The sequence below is a fragment of the Acipenser ruthenus genome, chromosome 16 (assembly GCF_902713425.1).
Source record: "Acipenser ruthenus chromosome 16, fAciRut3.2 maternal haplotype, whole genome shotgun sequence".
NCBI classification, from domain to species: Eukaryota; Metazoa; Chordata; class Actinopteri; order Acipenseriformes; family Acipenseridae; genus Acipenser; species Acipenser ruthenus.
Window position 1 is genome coordinate 8,980,214 of NC_081204.1, and position 22,164 is coordinate 9,002,377.

General features: G+C 40.7%; 2 protein-coding genes across 3 annotated transcripts; both read left to right on the forward strand.

Moving 5' to 3' along the window:
- Positions 1–24: 24 nt before the first annotated feature.
- On the forward strand, positions 25–5,757 carry LOC117412055 (ER membrane protein complex subunit 3). 2 transcript variants are annotated; one of them, XM_058988710.1, is made up of 9 exons: positions 25–115; positions 1,057–1,215; positions 1,470–1,527; positions 1,904–1,997; positions 2,228–2,332; positions 2,695–2,776; positions 3,390–3,469; positions 3,820–3,902; positions 4,642–5,757. In XM_058988710.1, the coding sequence occupies exons 2-9, from the start codon at positions 1,061–1,063 to the stop codon at positions 4,768–4,770; spliced, it is 786 nt and encodes a 261-aa protein (XP_058844693.1). In that variant the 5' UTR covers positions 25–115; positions 1,057–1,060; the 3' UTR covers positions 4,771–5,757. The 2 variants fall into 2 exon arrangements, with proteins under 2 accessions (XP_058844693.1, XP_033875916.1); XM_034020025.3 differs by lacking the exon at positions 25–115 and adding an exon at positions 146–428.
- A 1,662-nt stretch (positions 5,758–7,419) lies between these two features.
- On the forward strand, positions 7,420–21,934 carry LOC117412372 (ubiquitin carboxyl-terminal hydrolase 4-like). The gene is made up of 22 exons (XM_058988712.1): positions 7,420–7,678; positions 9,422–9,549; positions 10,026–10,156; positions 11,034–11,160; positions 11,738–11,883; positions 12,502–12,563; positions 12,652–12,795; positions 12,907–13,024; positions 13,191–13,364; positions 13,664–13,822; positions 14,189–14,413; positions 15,211–15,294; positions 16,021–16,115; positions 16,852–17,034; positions 17,326–17,612; positions 17,702–17,965; positions 18,316–18,386; positions 18,632–18,747; positions 18,867–19,016; positions 19,846–19,949; positions 20,966–21,054; positions 21,415–21,934. The coding sequence occupies exons 1-22, from the start codon at positions 7,530–7,532 to the stop codon at positions 21,535–21,537; spliced, it is 3,129 nt and encodes a 1,042-aa protein (XP_058844695.1). The 5' UTR covers positions 7,420–7,529; the 3' UTR covers positions 21,538–21,934.
- Positions 21,935–22,164: the final 230 nt, after the last annotated feature.

Here is a 22,164-nt window from a genome sequence, read left to right on the forward strand (position 1 = left end):
GAACATATTTTGTAAAAACATTGGCCAAGTAATATTTTTATCAGCTTTACAGTGAGATGAGGTTGAAGACGACTGGAACCTTTTAAGTGCCAACATTTTTTAAACATGCAATACGGTTCGTCTAGTTTTTCTTATTTTCTTTTTGGTTCAAGGTTGGAAACTTCCGTAAATTCTGCTTGGATTTCTGATTTTTGTCCGCAAGGGGGAGTGTATTAACCACAATGATTGGGCATTGCTTTGCTGTCCGTTGTCAGTCGGTGCTGTTGTCTCTTGCATTGTTGTTCCTGGTTTGGAAATGAAATGGCTGCTGAAGCTGCAAGCGCTGATGCTCTTATCATTTAAATCGGATACTCCTTGGCGCTGAATTTATTTTTTGCACAGGTTGGATAGGGATTTATTCATTTGATATTTTTAAGTATATCACATCGGTAAGTACATTGCAAAGATGATTGATGATTTTTTGCTTTCGTGTTCTTAATTTGTTAGCAACGATGATATCCAGTCTTTCCGATATTAAAATAATCCCAGTTACTGATCTCCAATGTTCCTTGGTATATGGATTGTTGCGCTTCTCCGGGCAGGGCAAAAGACTGTGATATTAAATAGGGGCTTTTTTCTTTTATTTATTTTTTCACAGAAACATCTCAAAGAGATGCAATCTGTATAATGAGGGCTGTAATTGCATTTAATCGAGTTGTCATTGTAGTGAGTTGTTCTATTATTATTATTATTATTATTATTATTATTATTATTATTATACACTGCTGTAGACATTAATCTGTACATGTCCCACTTGGCTTTGGGAGATTATAATACATATATACAAAAGGGGTCGCAACATACACCTTCAACCAGCGTTTTCAAGTAGTTTCCGTATTAAAAATCTTTGAACCTAAACGCCTTTGTATTTAAACTTCGGAAGGGAGGTATGTCTCGTTTTCATTATGGGGTAAATAGAGATGCACTCCTTTTCCATCTTCTAATGCAAGAACCCTGGCCTAAACTGGCTGCAATTTGCAGCATGTTTGCAATCCCTGTCCTCTGCTCTCTCCCCAGCCCCATGGCTGAGCCCGAGCTGCTTCTGGACTCCAACATCCGCCTCTGGGTCATCCTGCCCATCGTCTTCATCACCTTCTTAGTGGGAGTGATCAGACACTATGTCTCCATTTTGCTACAGAGCGACAAGAAGCTCACCCTGGAGCAGGTGTCAGACAGGTACATGGCCAGGACAGCAGCTGAGCAGCCCTCTATCTAGTGCCCATCAGTTATCATATATCTAGCAGTATTTTGTGTACACTGTAAATTCATGTTTAGTGTGATTTAACGGGAGGTACAAAATTAGACCTACATATGTTGCTGACCACAAAGAACCACTGAGTACTATAGATATTCATTTAAATATACTGATGGAAACTGGGCAGTAGCTCTGTGTCATTGTTACTGAATTCAGGCTTCTTTCTGATATCCAGTCAGGTTTTAATCAGAAGTCGAATTCTGAGAGAAAATGGAAAATACATCCCTAAACAGGTAGGAATAGTATCTACAGTATGTATGTATGTATGTGTCTTGTGTTATGTAGAGTTTTGCATGTGTTTCTGTAACAAACTAAAAAGGGGTTTCTCCAAAAGAGGACCAGAATGTCAATTTAGCAAATTCATGTTGAGTAATCAAAATATATTTTAATATTCAATGTTGTCATCATTTTGGCTAAAATCTCTTTAGCTATGTTTTTTTGTAGCACACGTTTCAGCCTGTGTTAATGCATGTCTGTGTGTGTGTGTATTACAGCGTGGTGAAAATACCCTCATTGGGAAGGTGTTTACCTTTGTGGGATTTGTATTCCCTGTAACCTAACCATGGTGCTATTCTGATTGAACTTTCTTTCCTGTATCTCTGCCTGCAGTCCTTCCTGATGAGGAAGTTTTTCTTTAATAACCAGGATGATGGATTTTTTAAGAAAACAAAGAGAAAGGTGATCCCTCCTTCCCCCATGACAGGTAAAGGGAGTGTGTGTGTATTTAACAAAAAGAAAAGACATCTGAAGAGAAATGTTGGTGTACAGTAGTAGGTTGTTAGACACTCTGTTGTAGGTTGCATCTCATGTGCTTTTGAAAGTAATGTAGGTTTTAAAAGCCCATTACAGACCAGGCTGGAAGCCCTTGGAAAGGCTGCTAGGTGCTGGGAAGGTGCAGTGTTCCAAGGCTCACTCTCTTTACCCCCCTTACAGATCCCAGCATGCTGACAGACATGATAAAGGGGAACGTGACCAATGTTCTTCCCATGCTCCTCATCGGAGGCTGGATCAACTGGACCTTCTCTGGATTTGTTACCAGTGAGTATAGGGGGAGGAGTGCTTGAGAAACACCCAGTCAGGCCTAGTTCTGTAGAGAGGGCTTGATTGGTGTATAAAAGTGTGGAAAGGAAAAAAAGTCATTTGAAAAATACTTTTCACTATAACAAACAAATTAACACGCCCCAGTGACTTGTATGTAAATACTTACATACAACACTGACATTTTCACCATAAGCTTGCAATGTGAGAACCTGATCTGTTTATTCATGTTTTTGTACCGTTGCTATGACTCCTGAAGGTGGGGTTTGGTGTAGTTGTGGTGGGCTTATCATACAGTCTCTTGGAAGCTCAGGACATGGGCTTGTGTTGTCTAACCTGGTCCTTTCCCTCTCTTCCCCCAGCCAAGGTGCCCTTCCCACTCACCCTCCGGTTCAAGCCGATGCTGCAGCAGGGGATTGAGCTGCTGACACTGGATGCCTCCTGGTCAGTGTTCCTCACGTTTCGCTGACATTTTAGTCTCTTTTGATTGTGTGTTCACAGTTGTGTCGTGTGGACTAGCCTGTCTCAGTGTGTCTTTGTGTGTGTGTGTGTGTGTGTGTGTGTGTCTGATTGTTGAACCTCACTTAGATTACATTTCTAAAATTCGTTCTTTTAAATTATGTTTTGTGTAAAGGGCTGGTGTGAAAATTGAAAATGACATTTCTGGATAATATTGATGTGAATTCAGTCTGATGTCAGTCTGCTTCTCTGTTTCACTGTTCCTGAAACTTGGCAAGGCTTTTCAATGGGAGCATTTGCACCATGAAAAACAAAGATTGCATTTTTTTTCAGCTTGTACTGTTCACGTGCAGACGCCAAAAGATAATCTTGTTTCTCAGCTTAAAACAGTGTAAATTCACTTGTTCTGTTTTCCTGCCTTCGTACGATGTGTGTGCATGCACCAGTGCCTGATTTGTACTTGTCTGCATGAGTCTGTGTATATGCATACCTGTGTTCCTGCATGGGCGCATGTATTTGATTGCATGTACACAGTGTGTGTGTATGTCCACCTGTGTGTTTAGCCGCTTGTAACCCTTGTGTCTGTTTCTGTGTTTAGGGTGAGCTCGGCCTCCTGGTATTTCCTGAATGTGTTTGGCCTTCGCAGCATGTACTCCCTCATCCTGGGACAAGACAACGGTAATGTGCCCTCTAACTCTTTATGGTGTGACAGTGGTCTGGAAAGCAGAGTTCTGTCCTGGTCAGAGCTGGTAGTTTGCTGGTATTCAACTGTCCATGCTGGTGCAAGAAACGTAATACTAGTCGAGAGCTGGTATAGGTGGTTCAGTAAAAAAAAAAATCATTTTAAAATCTCTTAACAAGCAATTGAAAATGTTACTGCAATCATTTTGTTAAAATTCTCTACTTGCAGAATTAACTCAAGAGTCCTCAACTTCCAACACCTTCGTGTATTGCAAAACATTATTGTAAAACACGTCAGATCAGTAGATCACAGCAAAATGAATTTGAATGTCTTTGAACACCAATAGGCGCGGACCAGTCCCGGATTATGCAGGAACAGATGAGTGGAGCTGCGATGGCGATGCCTGCAGATACCAATAAGGCTTTTAAGGTGAACAATACATCAATCGATCTACTTCCATTGTATTCCTAGTACTGCACAACCTGACAGAACACTCCATTTACTGTATAAGCCAGAGGAATTCCTTCTACATGTTTGGAATGCTGGATACCAAAGTGTTCTGGATGCTAATATTCTAAATAGAATGGCTGGAATAACACTATTTTATTCTATAATTTGCTTTTCACTGGCCTCTACACAGGTTGAGAGAAACCGCTCTCAACTTGCAGATAGGCTGGGGGATGTCACTTCTAATTGTGTTAAGGCAAAAAAAAGGTACTCCCAGAGTTTCCAAATTGATTTGTTTGTACGTTGATCGTAACGGTTGAGTCTTTTTGTAACTTGTTTAGAATGGTACCTATACTGGTTCAGGAGACAGACATCCTCAGCAACACTAGGGACTTCTCATGTAAACCCATCATTCTTAATACTGGATTAAACACGTTGTGAGCATTTGCAGGCCCCATTTAGTTGCATGCAAATTTGTATGCCTTCATTTGCAGGCACCATTTACTTCCATTGAAATTTGTATACATTTGTTAGCCTTCATCCTTTGTCATTTAGAACATGTTACTGAGCTTGTCGGATACCCTGGTATTCAGGCTGGCAATTTGAACATATGTAGACAAGGTATTCAGTGTGTCTTTTATATTTTTATGAATGCTTGTATGCAGGACACTGCAGTACTGTATTTGGAGTAGTCTGTGCAAACCTCTGATCTCCTCTTCAGGCGGAGTGGGAGGCACTGGAGCTGACTGACCACCAGTGGGCGCTGGAGGGTTTGGAGGAAGAGCTGATGAGCAAAGATCTGGATCTAGACAACATGTTTAGCAGCGAACTGCCCACCGGCATCTTCTGAATGTGACTGGCTCTGTTGGGCCTATGATGGCAGCTGTCTTAGCAAGACCATTTTAATGGAAAAAATGGAGTGGAGCAGTGGAGATTTTTGAAGGAGATTTCAGTGCTTTTTTCCAATTTTGTATGTGTTTGTTTTTTGCTCTTTCTTTTTCTTATCACTTTGCCTCACTTTGCCTCTCTCTCTCTTTCTAACCCTCTCTTAACTGACCTGTATCATAAATACTGAGGTGAAGCAGATTACTGTTTTGGCTAATGCCTTCATTGGTGTTATCAGTCATATATTAACATAACATGAATGTACTTTTGTCTATTTGACTTAAGTTTCTTATAGTTTTTCCTACCTCTCCACCCCCCCCCCCCCCCATGTAAAGTTTAAAAGCTGTTAATTATATCTCTCTGACTCTTTAAAATGTATGTAGAAGTGTGTTAGGGTTTACAGCCCTGTACTGTTTTGGTTTTGTTTTTTGTTATTATTTATTGCCTAAAGCATTTTTGCAACATTCCCATCTGTTTTGTAAAGCAACTCGGTTTTGACTTTTGAGCTGTATTTCATTTTTTACTTGCATACATCACACTGCTTTACACTTTTAAAAATGAACACACTGCTCCATGCTCTGTCTTCTAATAGTGTGACTTTCAGATCAGAGGGTAGCTCACTTTCCATAACCTCTGCTAAGGCAATTATTGGACAGAGCTTTATGCCTACTACTATGCATCCTGCCTGCCCTGTGTGGATATGGAAATGTGGCGACCAAGCCAGCCCTTATAGAGTAGAACTATAAATTCATAATAACAGTTTGTTTCCTGCTCAGTCAAAATGTAGCTTTACTCACTTTGTCTTTATCTTTTTATTTAGTAAAGGGAAAAAACACCTTGGCATCTTTTGTGCAGATGTGGAGAATCATAAATATGTTGCTCTTTCAGGGTTGTGGAGTTGAGACTGGTAAATAATAATGGACAGTTGTGTAATAAACCCCAGTGCTGTGGACTCCATCTCTAAGATTTTTCTAATTCAATTCACATAGACCATTGTAACCAGGCTTGTATAAATCCAGTGCTAGTGTAATGAGGATTATCAGATCAATCTCAAAATTCTCAAGTGAATCTATGGTCGTTGTCGAGTGGATGTTTGATATGTTACTTCCTCCAGCAAATTCCCTCAGGCCTAATTTCAATCCAGTTCAGATTGCATTGATATTAGTCTGCTGACGATGAAAACTAACAAGATCGATTTCAAATGGTTTTCAACGTCCTTGTAGCTAACGGAAACAAGGCGTTTTCTTTGTCCCTTTTTTCTGGGTTTTTTTTATTCAGAACCTTGTGTTGCCTTGAAATACCATTAAGTGGTGTGCACAAATATGATTCTGATATAATGAATAGGAGTTAGCCCTCGCAATACAGGGCATACCTGGAGGGGATAAATATTACACTGTGTGAAGAATTCATTCTGTCTGTGGTGCTAAATATATTGTTTTGCAGTCTGCTGAGGGGGAAGTGGTTACAGGAAACGTTTTGAAACACAACAGCTTAACAGTTATAGATTAGAAGATGAACTTCCTTCCAAATTACTTATTTCCCCAAAAGAAATTCAAAGGTTTTTTTTTGTTTTGTATTATTATTATTATTATTATTATTATTATTATTATTATTATTATTATTATTCCTATGGAAATTCAGTTTTAATGAAAATAAAATATTATGGTGGATCTCTGTTTAGCTTTTTACTTATCATTTGCAATACTGTACAGTACAATACTGTTCTGTACCCCCCCACAAAGCAAAAGTTATTTTCAATATAAATATTACATAAGACTGAAGAGCAGGGGGAAAGATGACATAGCGGCTCATAAAAGAGAATTTTCATAAGTAATACAGGTGAAGTAAGAGGAAAATAGATCCTTTCAGAGACTATGGCTGGTATTGTAAATTGTGTGAGAAGGAAGGGGTGGGTTAAATTCTAGCATAACTATGTTATATGTTATAGACAATATTATAACTTAATAAATGTGATATTAGTATTAGCAGTACCAATTTGTATGTCACACATAGTTTCCACCAGTTTCAAAAGCCATGCTAAATTATATAAGTGGCATTACTAATGATTTTTTTTTTTTTTTTTTTTTTTTTTAAGTTTTAAAAAACATTTTGCCTTGTGCAGTCTGTTTGGTAGGGAAGAGCCCTAGGGCCATCCGAGAAAAAGTTAAAACTCAAAATTTCGTATTTAAAAGTCGAACTTTTATGTATTTTTTTCACAAAAAAAGCATTTGATACAATTCCGAGTTCTGCCTCCTCTAGCTTTTCCACAGATCTAGCTGTTGGTATAAAATCGATTATTATTATTATTATTATTATTATTATTATTATTATTATTATTTAATCACATGGCGCTAGGGCTCTTTTGTAGTACAGCCTACTGTTTGTGACTAAGAGGGAAAAATACACAGAATTAAAACAAAAAACAAATATCTATCTGTAAATAACACTCACGGTCATATTAAACAAAGTTAGTGTTCAATTGAGCTTTGCCAATTGCCAAATGATTGTTCACACTGATAAAGAACCATTAATAACAGTGTTCTAGTTTCTAGTTTCTCTCCTTGGAAATATATCAGCGTTGGGCATAATGACCCAGCTCGCCTCCTCCGCTCAATTGTGTAGTGCAAGTCGTGCGCGCGCCCCGTGTCTGTGTGCGTGCTGGCTCCCGATGCTCGTATTTCCCGTTGACCCGCGTTCCCGCGGCCCCGATTCATACACTGCGCGATGGCGGAGGGAGGCGGATCCGAACCGGGTAGCGGGGTCGAGCCCGACTCCGAACCGGTACCTGTACAGGCACCTATACCTGCTTCCGACATCCAAAAACAAATTGTGGGAGCCTTGCTTAAAACTCAGCTCCGCAAGGGCGACAAATGGTAAGCGGTCCCCGCGGTATTGAGACCTCGGCAGAAATCTTGTCGGGAAGCCGGGGCTTACAGGCCTGGTTCAGGGGAGTAGTACTGATGAAACCCGGCAATGGGGAAGCAGGAGATATCGGGGATCTAAGATATTGTTCCCTTGAATGAGTGAATGGGAGGCTGTTTTGATTTATACTTGTGTCCCGGTTACTAGAACGAGGACACGGCGTTGAGTATAATGTACACACCGCAACTGAGGGGAACCAGACAACTGCCTGAGCATATTTGGGTACCAGCCATGTGTGAAAGAAGGCCGAAGATAGTAAGAGAGTGTTGCTAGGAAGGTGTCGGGATTGGCAGGCCGTATTTGGGGGCAGAGATAAATTGTGGTAAATCAGGCAAGGTCCCGGGGAGGTCCAGGCCCCAAGCCGGAGAGGCTGCTAGATTTAGTGCTTTGTCATGGAGGCTGGATATTGCCCAGAAATTCTTTTGCCATTGCCCACAAAGACCATGGAAAGAACCCAGTGCCGCCTTTTGGATAAATCCGGTTTAATTGGACTTGGCGTAATGGAACAAGGTGATCACTTCCTGCAAAGAAATCCCAGTGTTGACAATCGGGAAGACACAGGTGGCGTTGCGGAGATTGAGGTTACGGGGCTCAATGCTGTCAAGAGTGTTTGTTAGTTTACATTTAGAAGCTGTGCTTTATAAACAAGACACACGTTTTACTTGTCAGGCACAGTGGTTCAGGAATTGAAACTTAAGAGGTCTAAAAAATAGTGTGGATTGGACTGTTCTTTAAATCATACAGGATTAGCACATCCTTGCTGTTGCTATATTGGATAGCCTGAAATTGGATTTTGTCATTTGTAGTAAATGTGATTCTAGTTTCATTTTGCATAACTTTGTTTTGGTTTCGCTTTGCATTACTGGTGTCACAATTTCTATAATGTAAATTTTTGTGGAGACGTGACATTCAGAGCCTGCCCTGGGGTATAATAGATTTATAGACGTCTTCAAAACTACTTCATAAAATGAGGGCTGACAGGCTACCACTTTTTCCCCTAACTGAACCGGATTTTAAATAAATTGGTCCAGAGCAGTGGACAGTGGTGTGAAACAATGATCTTTTATAGGCTATTGCAATACAACACACAGGCTTAAAAATATTATACCGGTATATATTAAAGTATTGCTTCTAACCTTATAGAATAGAACAGCCCCCATACACTCGGGTAGGCTGGAAGTTCTGCCTTTTTTGTGAACCTGAATGTATATTAAAATGCTTCAGAATGGTAATTAGTGAGCTGAAGTGCTGTACCCGAAATTGTGGAAATAATTCTCATGTTTCTTGCAGCCAAGGGTGACTTGACTCCTTTATTGGCAATGAAAACAGGTTGGAGGGTAAGAGGACTGTGATGGAGAAGGTTTAGCAGTGGTATTACATCTGGTGCTGTTTATATTATTAAAATATAACCATTACCTGTTGTATAATTGCCTTACATGAACAAACCAGCTGTAAACCAGAAACCTCCTGGGAATGAGTGAATGAATTGCAAATGAATGTGAAGTTGACACTTTCCAACAAAAAGAATAGTAAGTAGAACATCTGATAATGGAACGTGGTCGAAGGTCACAATAACTTCAAGGAATTAATGTGGCTCACAACCGATAGGCAGGGAACGTTTCACGATGGCAGCGTGGCTTGAAAAGTAGGTTATGGAAGCCCCTTCTCAATTACATTTTGTTTGGTTTTTACAGGTTTCTGATTGATAGTCGCTGGTTTAAGCAATGGAAGAAGTATGTGGGCTTTGACAGCTGGGACATGTACAATGTGGGGGAGCAAACGTTGTATCCTGGGCCCATTGATAATTCAGGGCTATTCTCAGGTAAAATACAAAAGCTTTGCAGGACATTCTTGCTTAATAAACTCATTACTGACCAAGCTTCCTAGCTTGATCATATTGTTATATTTAGATTGAGGTTCTGTAGTAAGCCAGGCAGATACTGCTTTCACTAGGGGGTTTCTTTAGGTTGATTAAAAACAGCCTGGGTCCTATGTTAATGAACTTAACATTATAAAATGTATTCTGGTATACCTATGTACTAATGAAAACATGTGATCACAGAGTTTACTAAATAAATTATTAGTGGTTTTTACTACAGAACATCAATGTATTAATATCTACCAAGTGCAGCTTTATGTAACACTGTTATTTGGGATACTACTGCAGTAGTAACTCCTGTTTGATCCTAGGTCTGACCTTGCCTTTTTCATGTTCCAATGCCCGTTTATCTATAAACACATTGAGTGGTAATGGTGAGTGTGTGCTTGGCTTTAACTCGCTTTTACCCTCCTTGGCAGACCCCGAGGAGCAGACTCTGAAAGAACACCTAATAGACGAGCTAGACTATGTTCTGGTGCCTACTGAGGCCTGGCACAAGCTCATGAGCTGGTATGGCTGTGTGGAAGGACAGCGACCCATTGTCAGAAAGGTGAGTTAGGCATTTCAAGTTCCTCATGGTTTTTTAATACCTCTGTGCTCAGGTTTCCATGTAGATTTTACACCCTTAGGAAATTGCACTCCTGCACATATCAACCTTTAATATTGGTACTACTTTCTGTTACTACTATTATTCTTGAGTCCACAATTAAAACTATTATTTACAGCTCAAACTGTTTATTAGTTACCACGTTGTTTGTGTTTGGGAGGTGGAAATGCAGTGTTCACATGCTCAAACCTGCTTCGGAACCATTTTCACACAGGAGTGACTTAACAGGGCTGTCCTGATCTCCCCCCCCCCCCCCCCCCCCCCGAATGCAGCTGCTGTCACTCCCTGCTTATAGTGTGGGAGGGGTCAGCATGGAGGAATGTTGCTGGGGTGTCAGATAAGCACCCCCACAGCCAGTGATATAGCGCTGGCTCTGGCAAGATCATGTTGACGTCCATAACCTTCATATTCCCTGGGTAGCCCTGGGTAAGGGTGCCTGCTAAGAAATAAATAATAATAATATTCCCAGCTTTACACATTAGTATTACTCTATTATGATTGACAATTGTGGGTTAAATGTTGTCAGCACTGGAAGTGTTTGTTTAGTAATGGGGGCACACATAAATTGGAGGAAAAGTCAACTGTGATTAAACAACATTCAATGAAAAGGACATGATTTTTCATTAATATAAAAGGTTTAGCATTCTCAATCAAATCTGGTTTATGTTTTTCCAAAATGCTCTTGTATATAATAAAACTTACATGCTATTTTTTGAACCTGACAAAAGGTGGCCACTATACCTATGTACTTGTGTTCAGAAATCTTCACAGAGTTAGAAAGCCTCCTCCTCCCTGACTGCTCGGTGTGTGTCGTTCACAGGTAGTAGAGCACGGGATGTTTGTAAAACACTGTAAAGTGGAAGTCTATCTCCTGGAGCTCAATCTCTGTGAGAACGACAACATGGATGACTTGGTGAAACGGCATTTCAGCAAGGCTGATACCATAGGTAAGGAAACAAGTGGAATGTGTGGGGCGCTCCTATCCATTCCCTGGAGAAGGGTTGGGTAATTCTGTGGGTTTCCCTTAGGACAGCGTCTAGTGAGATAAGACAATGATACAAATTAGGCTTCCCGCTAGAGATGTTGGGAACTTCTGTCCTGAATAATGAATTTAAACATGTGTATGTAAAGTATTATTGGTTGTTGGTTACTGTAAAGTTTTAGATACCAATAGCACACTCTTCAGTCTCTAGGCCTTGATTGTAATTTGATTAGGTCTTTCTCAGAAATGTAGTTTTGTACCTTTTATATTCTAGTTAAAATGAAAGTATGAAAGGTTATGTGCACCATTGTAAGAGTGCTGTCCTCTACCCATTGGCTGGGTGCCAAGTATTTGCATATTACATATTTGAATATTATGTTATCAAAATAAACATGGTTTACTGCAATCCTACCAATTTTTGAAATAGAAGGTGAAAGAATGAAAGAGAGTTGTTGAAAGGTTCTAAAATGTTTGTTCCTGATTGCTTGGGATCAGTCAGATGTGTTGTACGCTAATGCAGATTTGTCTTTCCTTCACTGCAGACACAATTGAAAAGGATATGAGGGCATTGTTCAATATCTCTGCTGACAAAGAGATCCGGCTGTGGAACAAGTATATGAGCAACACTTACGAACAGCTGAACAAGCCGGACAGCACTGTGCAGGACGCTGGGCTCTTTCAGGGACAGGTAGAACCCCTCGCATGGCATCTCTGAGAGACAGATTTTTAAATCAGCTAAATAAAAAGACTGCTGGATCTGTCATTTAGTTTTGGTCTTCTTAACAGCTACTAACAAACAGCAGCAAGGACCTTTTTTAGTAGTTTTGTATTTCCCTTGCTGTCCCAACTAGCTATCTCTGCTGTGGGAGTGCTTTAGCAATAGGGTAGGTGGCTCCAGTCATTATGATTTGCATATTGCACAGATATCACTCAAGCTACAGATGTTCAAAAAAGTGAGCAAGCATTTAAAAAAACTCAGGGTCACACAATGAGTCAGTGGCTGAGGTAGGATTTGAACCGGGGACCTCCTAGTTACAAGCCCGTTTCTTTAGCCACTGGACCACACAGCCTCCTATTTTAACCGTTGGCCTGCCTTATTAAGATTTTAAACTGCATTTTTTCATTGGAATTAGGCCAGTTACTAGTGAACTTGTAGTTGCCCTGCTTGATTAGTGTTTTGTATGGCCAAATATGTAAATGTTAAGGTGTTTTGTGTTTTGTGTAATGGGGTTCAATCAAAGTTGTGCAGTGGAATCCAGGCACCCTGGATTGAAAGAACTTGTGGTGTTTTTTTTCTTCCACACAGGTGCTCGTGATAGAAAAAAAGAATGAAGATGGCACATGGCCTAGGCAAGCAAGCTACACAAAGTGAGTTTAGATTAGTTCTTACTGCAAGCTTTTATTTATTATTTTTTAAATGCACATGACTGACAGCCAGCTCTCCCTGTGCTCTTAGATCCAGCACGGCCACCTCCAGGAATTTAACTACCTCCTCGAAGCTTCCATCCAACTCCAGTGCCACCATCTCCTCTACCATAACCAATGGAGACAGTAATAACTCCAGCTACACACTGAACAACAGCACCAGCTCCAATAACAAGTGGGTCCTGCACAACTTTAAAATGTCTGTTCATGATTAACTGATGGTAGTTAAGGTTTAAAATGTAGAATTGTGACTCTTGACCTAAGTGCCTTTTATATCTCTTGACAGGGTGGGTGGGTACAGTTCCTACAGCTCATCATACAGCTACCGAGAACCCCAGACACAGCCTGGCCTCTGTGGGCTCAGCAACCTGGGCAACACCTGCTTCATGAACTCTGCTTTGCAGGTATGGAGCCAATATTGTACACACTTAAATAGGAACCATTTACGTTGGTGATTTTAATGGACATAGCAAAATTATCTATAGGTCCACATGCCTGTTCTAATGTTTCTAATTCTGTTCTTTGCATACATTATGTTCTAGTGATCATTGTTGTTTGTTTTTCCCGCAGTGCCTGAGTAATGCAGCCCCCCTGACAGAGTATTTTCTCCAGGATGAGTACGAGGCAGAGATAAACCGGGATAACCCCCTGGGAATGCGAGGCGAGATCGCTGAAGCCTATGCAGACCTGGTCAAGCAGATGTGGTCTGGGCGCTGCAGCTATGTAGCACCCAGGATATTCAAGGTACCAGCTGGTTGGGAATGTGTACTATACTAAAGAAATGTCATCACTACCCTACTTTCCCGACATACTGGAGAAACTGTATGGCTGTATGTTCTCTGGGACAGTTAAGGTTTTCTTGCTTTTCAATGCATTCAGGTCTCTTCTTCAGATTCAGGACTACCAGAAGTACAAAAATGCTTGGATTTTCAAGTAACACTATAATTTGGATTGCATTTTGCAGCCCACAAAATATTTAGCTGGAGAACCATAGTTACAATAATTAAAGGGAGTAAACAATAAGCATTATTTCTCTCCAAAAGACCCAGGTGGGCCGCTTTGCCCCCCAGTTTTCAGGATACCAGCAGCAGGACTCCCAGGAGTTGCTGGCCTTTCTGCTGGACGGGCTTCATGAGGACCTCAACCGTGTCAAAAAGAAGCCCTACTTGGCACTGAAGGATGCTGAGGGAAGGCCAGATGAGGTACTAGACTGCCTGTAATACCAGCTAATGCAGTGATTGATTGCTTAATTTTGCTCTCTATTGGTCCCTTAAAATGTGCATCTCGCAGCGTCCACATTTAAGGCTTTATATGGTGCTTTTATTTCAACTTTGTGGTGCCAAATGTATATGTTTCCAGCTAGGCTTTGTGTTTTGAAGGCATTTTGGACCTGTTTTTTTATGTTCTTTAATTGTTAAATATATTGCAACAAATGAGATGACATTAAACTGTGACCATGTCAAATTAAAAATAAAAGGGGTTATCTCTAATACTGCCAATATTCTTGTGTAATTGTTTCAGAAAAGTAAAAAAAACCTGAAATGTTTGTCTCTTCTGCCTGCTGATAGATAGTGGCGAAGGAAGCCTGGACAAATCACCGGCTTCGTAATGACTCCATCATTGTGGACACCGTTCACGGACTCTTCAAGTCCACTCTAGTGTGTCCTGAGTGCGCCATGGTCTCGGTCACCTTTGACCCTTTCTGCTACCTCACGCTGCCACTGCCCATGAAGAAGGACCGCACCATGGAGGTGTTCTTGGTGCGCGCAGACCCCCAGTCCAGGCCCATGCAGGTGAGCCCAGATCACTTCTTTTCAGGGATAGCCAATACTGCCTTTTGTGCCACAATAAGACACCTTTTTTTTTTAGTTTTAGCATTAAAGGAAGACGAAGTTAAATTCACGACAGAGCAATATGGGCAAGTAGGAACATGATTATTGCCTCACCCATATATCATGTGTTCCACAGAATTATTACATGCTTGAAAATGTTTAACATTTTAAAGTACTAATTTGACTGACATTCCCTTTTAAACGTGCTAATCAATGTTTTTAAATGATGGGTACAAATGGGTAATATAACAGCGAGTGCTGTATTGTGTGTGTGGCTGTATTGAGGCTCAAGTTCAAAGCACCGCTCAGCACGCCATTAACATTGCCCTACTTCTGAAATGAGAAAAATCCAGTGTTTATTTTGTCGATTCTGCTCTAAAGCTAGCATTCAGTGTTCTGAAGCTTTCTTTTATTGTATTTTCATGTATACGTAAAAAATGATTCGAAAAACATGACTCATTTTTTTTTTTCTCATCCTTCTATCATCCCTGATCAAACATTTACATTCATGTACTGTCTAATTACCTCTTCAAAGAGGCACTTAATATTTCCGCAAATTATTGCGTATAATTGGTTAGGCTAATATCTTCTGCTTACTGAATTTAAAAAATGTGTAAGACCTAATTCAAGAAGAGCACTATGGAAAACTTTGTTTGGACTGTGAAGACAAAGATGTACCAGAGAAGGCTCTATGAGTTAAGCAGCTTTACAGTAGCACAGGGCTAATGCTGTCCCATGCTCTTCTTTTTTTGTTCCAGTACAGGGTAGTGGTCCCCAAGCTGGGCACTGTGGCTGATCTATGCACCACGCTGTCGAAACTGTCTGGCGTCCTAGCTGACAACGTAAGCAAACAATGCTCATGTTTCATGTACTGAATCGGATCATCAGACTTGAACATCTTCATTTCTTGAAAAAAATCTGTGCCAATTAAACTGCACCCAATGTATTAAATAAATTAGCCTAATTGTTAGTGGGAAGGAATGTGAGTTTGGTTCCTTAGGGATATTACTCAGGCACAGATTGTAGGAGAAAGTTCAAGGCTACTAAATCATGTGACTTTTTTTATGACTGGAACTCCACCTACAAGGTCTTAAAAATTACCATGCTATGTATAGGCCTCGCATCTTCCTAACATATTGCTGCATAAGAGTCTGTAGCGTCTACTGAGTTTAGCGGTTTGATTTGCAAGACCGTGTATTTGCTGAAAGACCCATACACATGGTTATACCTTCCCTGACCCTTCCCACTGTGCCTTTTCAGTAATATTTTGATCTTTGTTACACCCAGATACCCATTGGGCATATGCAAAAGATAGAAACTTGGCCAGATAGCGGACATGATGAACCACTAAAGTAGAATCGCTAACTACTACCAACTCCTATGCACAAAAAAGCCTAGCCATTGGAGTGAGCAACTGACAGGCGTTCTAGACAATGGTTGTGTTGCCCGCTCTTGTGTGTTATTAGGTAACTGCATGATCTTGCTTTGAGGAAGAGGTCTTTCTTTAACACAAAGGCAGAGAAGAACACACGATACTGACGCTATGAAACTGGTGCTGATCTTTTCAGATGGTGGTAGCAGATGTGTACAATCACCGGTTCCATAAAATCTACCGCCGTGATGAGGGACTGAATCATATCATGGACAGAGACGATATATTTTTGTGAGTGTCTTTTCTAACTTTATATTCCAAATGTTGCGATAAAATAGTGTGGTATCTACTAGGGATGTCGCGGTATGACATTTTGATGGTATGATAACCATCAAAAAATTTACCTCCGGTTATCATCATACCACGGTATAATGTCATTTTTAAAATGGCTATTTAAAGAAATACACAGTAGTCAACTCATTTTTATTAATTAAAAAAATAAGTTGTATTACTTTTAACATTAAGTTTTCTGTTTTAAAACAGCTATGTTAAGCTGTTTAAGTGCTCTTACTGTAGTTACATTGTTTTCCATCCTCAGTAACAAAGCCCTTCATGTTTTTTCATACACAAAATATCCCCAGATGGATGACCTATATCAGTTTCAAGTGGAAAGAGGTCACTTTCATTAGCTGTATGAGTTTGTTTACTATCTGACATTTGTTTTGCTTGTTTAGTTTCAACACAGCTGTTTCCTGTGCTGAACACCACACAGTTTAAACGGCAGTGCAGCTTATTTTTTAGTTCAAAACTGAGAAGCAGCAGTGAGGAGCCAGTAGAGACAGAAACCCCTTTTGCATACCATGGTAAACCGTGAACTCGGTAATAGTGGTATGGAAAAATGGTTGTGATTTGAAAAACGTGGTAATCTATACCACGATATACTGTGACATCCCTAGTATGTACTGACACTTCTTGTTGGAATTGGAATCTCTCTGACCTCCTTTTAATCTCTCTCTCTTCACGACAGGTATGAGGTGGAGGAGTTGGAAGGGGAGCAAGTCAGCCTGCCTATATACTTCAGGGAGAGGCGTATGAAGCACATAGGCTCCTCCACAGGCACTGTCCTGTTTGGGCAACCCCTTCTCATCTCGTTCCCCAAGCAGAACCTCACTGTGGACTTGTTGTACGAAAGGGTGCTGGAGAGAATTGGGTAAGGTGGGGTTTATAGCGTTTGGAAACGGTGCTTGATTCGGTTTTGCTAACAGTTCTCAAGTAGACCTCAGCTACTAACTAAATTTCCTTATCTGAACCTATAATGCCTTTGTTTAATTTGCACTGTCTGGGTCCAAAAGCCTATCTAGCAATTGATATTGATGTTTCAACAGTGCAGGTACAGTTTTAAAAATAAATACAGCATAGGGTAAAACATGCTAAGTTAAACCTGTACTTCTGCAAGAACAAATATTTGTATTGCTATACATAAGTTGTTTTTTTGTTTCAGCCGCTATGTGAAAAGCACGCAGGTCACAGGTTGTGAGGGGAAAGCCACTGCAGCAGCTGGCAGTAGCAGTGCAAGTGGACGGAGCAGCACTAGCAGTAGCAGCAGCAGCCCCACTAGCCAGGCTGCAGAGTCAGCAGGGTGCCCCAGCCAGGCAGCAGAGCTGGGAGTGTGTGGTTGTGAACCAGCAGAGGCACCATCGTGCAGTGGGGGACCCACAGAGGCAGCCAGCAGCAGCAGACAACATTCCCAGGCAGGGACCAGCAATGGACCGAATGGGGTGTGTGAAGGTAAGGTCCAGAAGACTACCGCCTTTAAATTTGTGTATGTGCCACTGCTGAAATCGGAGTCAAGCACCTCTCTATTTGTTTTGTTGCAGGAGAAGATGAGGAGATGGAACACCAGGAGGTAGCCAGGCCAAACCAAGATATTCTCATAGAACCTGGTAACGGCCAATCAGAGGGCTTTGTCAGGGAAGAGGATTGCGAGGACCCAGAAAATGTGTCTATCGCTGGCATCCAAAAAACTTCAGCCAAGTCAGCTAACTGTCCGGCAAAGCTGTTCACTTTCAGTATGGTGAACTCGTATGGCACAGCTGACATCAGCTCACTTACCAGCGATAACACAGTCCTCAAACTCAACGGTAAGAATCATTCTGGGTATAACTCTGGGGTAGTTGTGCTCTACTACCAAACCTAGTTCAGCCATTATGTCAAACAACCTCTCTAGGCACACACAAATCAATCAGACTCGCACACTTCTCTACTGTAAATGTTTAGTGGCTGTTCCATGAACCTCTTACCTGTGCTTGGGTGTTTGCATGTCCTGGATTTGAATGTGCTTGTACTTGGTGAATGTTTTTTTATTTCAAAATCTTGACCATTATATTTCTAATATATTTTAAGCAACCCTGAGGATTGGCCTGTGTTGTGAATTATAATCCTCACACTGTTTCATACTGTATTTAACAATCCTTCTAACTATTATCTACAGCACAATCCACAGTTGCGATTGACTGGGATTCCGAATCTAAGAAGCTATACTATGACGACCAGGAGGCAGAGGTCAGTACTACAGCTAGTTGGAAGGGGCTGCATGTGTGTTTATGTGTCTGAGCAGTGTGGTTGTTTCCACTTGTTTGAATTCCATAGGGTGTGCGTGCAGCACCATAGAGGTGTTTTATATATAAAATCACACACACATTAACATATATTTGGAATATTAATAACCAGAATGCCCATATGTGTGTTGTTTTGAATTGCATGTAATGCTGTATTTGCTTTTTTTTGTGTTTTCTTTCTTTTTCCAGGCTTATGAGAAACATGAGAGCATGTTGCAGCACCAGAAGAAGGCGGCGACAGTGGCCCTGAGAGACTGTATCGAGCTCTTTACCACCATGGAGACGCTTGGAGAACATGACCCCTGGTGAGCTCTTTGTGGGGGGTGGGGGGTGGGGGGTGGGGGGGGGTCACAGTTGAATTTTCTTAATGGGCATATGTTATTTGATCAACCTCTACAACCTTTACACTTGGTGTAATCCACAGGTATTGCCCCACCTGCAAGAAGCACCAACAGGCCACAAAAAAATTTGATCTGTGGTCGCTTCCACGCATTCTGGTTGTCCATCTGAAACGTTTCTCTTATAACCGCTGCTGGAGAGACAAGCTGGATACTGTGGTAGACTTCCCAGTCAGGTAAGGAAAATTGACACCAGCCCAGTTTTCCTCCCTGTCCCTCTCCTCTTCCTGCTAGGCCAACACCACACTCCCTACTCCAAAATTCTCAACTCCAAATACAAGCAAAACTGTGATTGTGCGACAGATGGCGCTGTATCATTATATTTTCGGCTATTTCGGTTATCCTACTTCATCTATCATGTTGGTGAGTTATACTGTTCAGGCAATGAGCCCTTTATTGAAGTGACTGAAAGAAATAGCCTTTATTATTATTATTATTATTATTATTATTATTATTATTATTATTGTTATTATTATTATTTATTTCTTAGCACACACCCTTACCCAGGGCAACTTATAGTCAAGAATCACAGTACAAGTATTAATACAACTAAGAGCAAGATAAAACTGATTAAGAGCAGGATTAACTGCGAGAATCCACCTGCGTACAAAGCTATTTTTTTAATACCGATTTATTACTGGGTCCCATGAGGTATCTCCTATTTGCAGTGGCTGGATGTCATGAGAGTAGCAATGAGCAATGCCAGTGATTTTTCCCATCAGACAGGCAATGGCACCTGACAAAGGGGCTTCATTTGCTATGTGTTTACTACAATCTCTTGATAGCAAGCACTTACTGTTGCTAAGAGTCAACAGTTCAAAAACAAACATGTCATAAATATTAAGTGACCTAGACAAAATTAGCATTGCATAATCCTTTTGCAGTCTACAGCTTTCACAATCGGTAAGGCTGACAAACTTATCTGACAGCTGTAGTTGCAAAATGTATAAAATTAAACAAACAAGAAAATCAATCATCTGATGAAAACCTTTCTCTCTTTCTCAGGGACTTGAACATGTCTGAGTTTGTCTGTGACCCAAAGGCAGGGCCCTACATATATGACCTCATCGCTGTTTCCAACCACTATGGAGGGATGGGTGGTGGGCATTGTAAGTAGCACTAGTTGGTATATAACGGCACTGAAAAATTAATAGCATACCATTTCTGTTGTCTACAGCATTCATTGTTGCACCACTTAAAATAATTGATATTTGTATCTTGTTACATCTTTGGTTTTGATGACCAGGTAGAACCTGTGTGGGAATGGGCCAACATTATTTGAAATGGGATGTGGGGGTTTTAATATGTTTTGGAAAATTGAGACCAGAGCAGCAACAGCTTCCTCACAGCTGTTCTTTCTGGTTTCTAGTTCACTGGTCTGTGTCTGAACCAAGAAATGTATTTAAAATGATTATAACAACATAAAAATACTTCCTGGTTTGTTCCTATATAAATTGTCATGTATAAAAGGTTTTGGTCATCTTAAAAAAAGCCTGAAGTTGTGTGATTTGATTTAAGTCCCCTTATCTTCTGACTGTAACACCCTTAATCAACAGTGACTTATGTTTTAAAGCATTGTGCAATAGTAGATTGTCTGTCCTCTGCTAGTTACGATAAGACAGTGCCACAGAAACAATTTACTGCGCTAGTTATACCTCCCACAGATGTTTACTCAACTGTACATGATGATTCATACTGCTGGTTTTATTATTTCCTTACTGCTGCTATTTTAATTTAAACAATAAGCCATGTATTTTGGTTGAGGCATTTCTTAGAATTAGAAAGCCTAGCGGGATGCAGGAGGTCCCAGATAGGATTTGGGAATTCCCATACCAACACTTTAAAATGTAAAATGCTTTAAAAATCCATGAATACGTTTAGCAAAATGATTAGAACAAAACAGTTTAGAATAAAGTTCACGCCCATCTGCAAATTGCAACAAATGTTGTCCAATAAATCTATGCAGAAGCTGTTTGGTGGGTAGATGTATTTGTGTTTAATATGTAAAGCTGCCTCTTCCACTGGAAGTGCAGTGAACAGAGTTCCTCTTTTCAGTTCTATTGTATTGCATGGTCATGGAAACTGCTGGTAAATTGTTTATAATCATTCGCTTAATTCTTTACAGACACCGCCTATGCCAAGAACAAGGCTGATGAGAAATGGTATTACTTTGATGACAGTAGTGTCTCCTCTGCCTCAGAGGATCAGATTGTGGTGAGTGTTTCAGCTTCTGGGTATGACACAATCTCAGCAATCTCCTTTACCTTTCTGTCACTCAGTGTTGTGTGTTTTGTTTTTTAACCTTGTCACCTTCTTTGCTAAAATTATGGACCCCCCAAAAAATAATGCTGCAGCTATGACTGAGCATCTTGGCGGTATTGGCATGTTAAGTTTTTTGTTTTATGAAAAATGTGTGGTGTGTGTGTGTGTGTTTTTTTTTTTTCTTCACAGTAATCAGTCTCCATCTATCCATTCTCTTTCTGTACCTTGCCTAATATCTGTTCTGTTCCATCCTGTCCTCTACCCTGCTCCTGAATGCTAGACTGTAACCCTCCCTTTATCTTTTCTCTGCAGACAAAGGCAGCATACGTGCTGTTTTACCAGCGTCGGGATAACGAGTCGGTCCAGAGCACGCCCTCCTCGGCCTCTGTGGGCAAAGCTCCAGAGGAGGGGGAAGACAGAATGGACACCAACTGAAGGGGCCAGGGACCCAGGGACCCGGGGACGTGAACTGCTTGCAAAGACAAACACCCTCGCGCGCACACACATGCATACTCACTCACTCGCATACATACATACATACATACATACATACATACATACATACATACATACATACAGACTCTGTACTGAGTCAACACACATGTAATACAGGTTACCCAGATGTATAAATGACCTGCATCTTTACCCATGTTTAACTATCTATAAATGTAGATATGCACATATTTTCATTTGTAAACAATTCTAAGATAAACTCATTTTTAAATTGTTGTTAAATTTATATATCACATTTCTAGAGCCACACTGCCAATCCATGTTAGTCTTGCTCTGGGGATGTGATTTTACATTTAAAAAAAAAAAAAAAAACATTAAACATACACACACACACACACACACACACACAGGGACAATTGCTTGAGAACCTGGCCGCTGCAGGAATGTGGAGGCAGATGCATCTTGTGAAGGATGTGACTTCAAAGCGCTTCCATTTGGTTTTGGGCTGTCTTGAAATTAATCAGTCTGGGGTGACTCCGATTTTGGCACCTCCAAGCACTTGAATGCAGTCCCTTGGGCTCTGTGAAATCTCTTCAAAACAAAACGTGC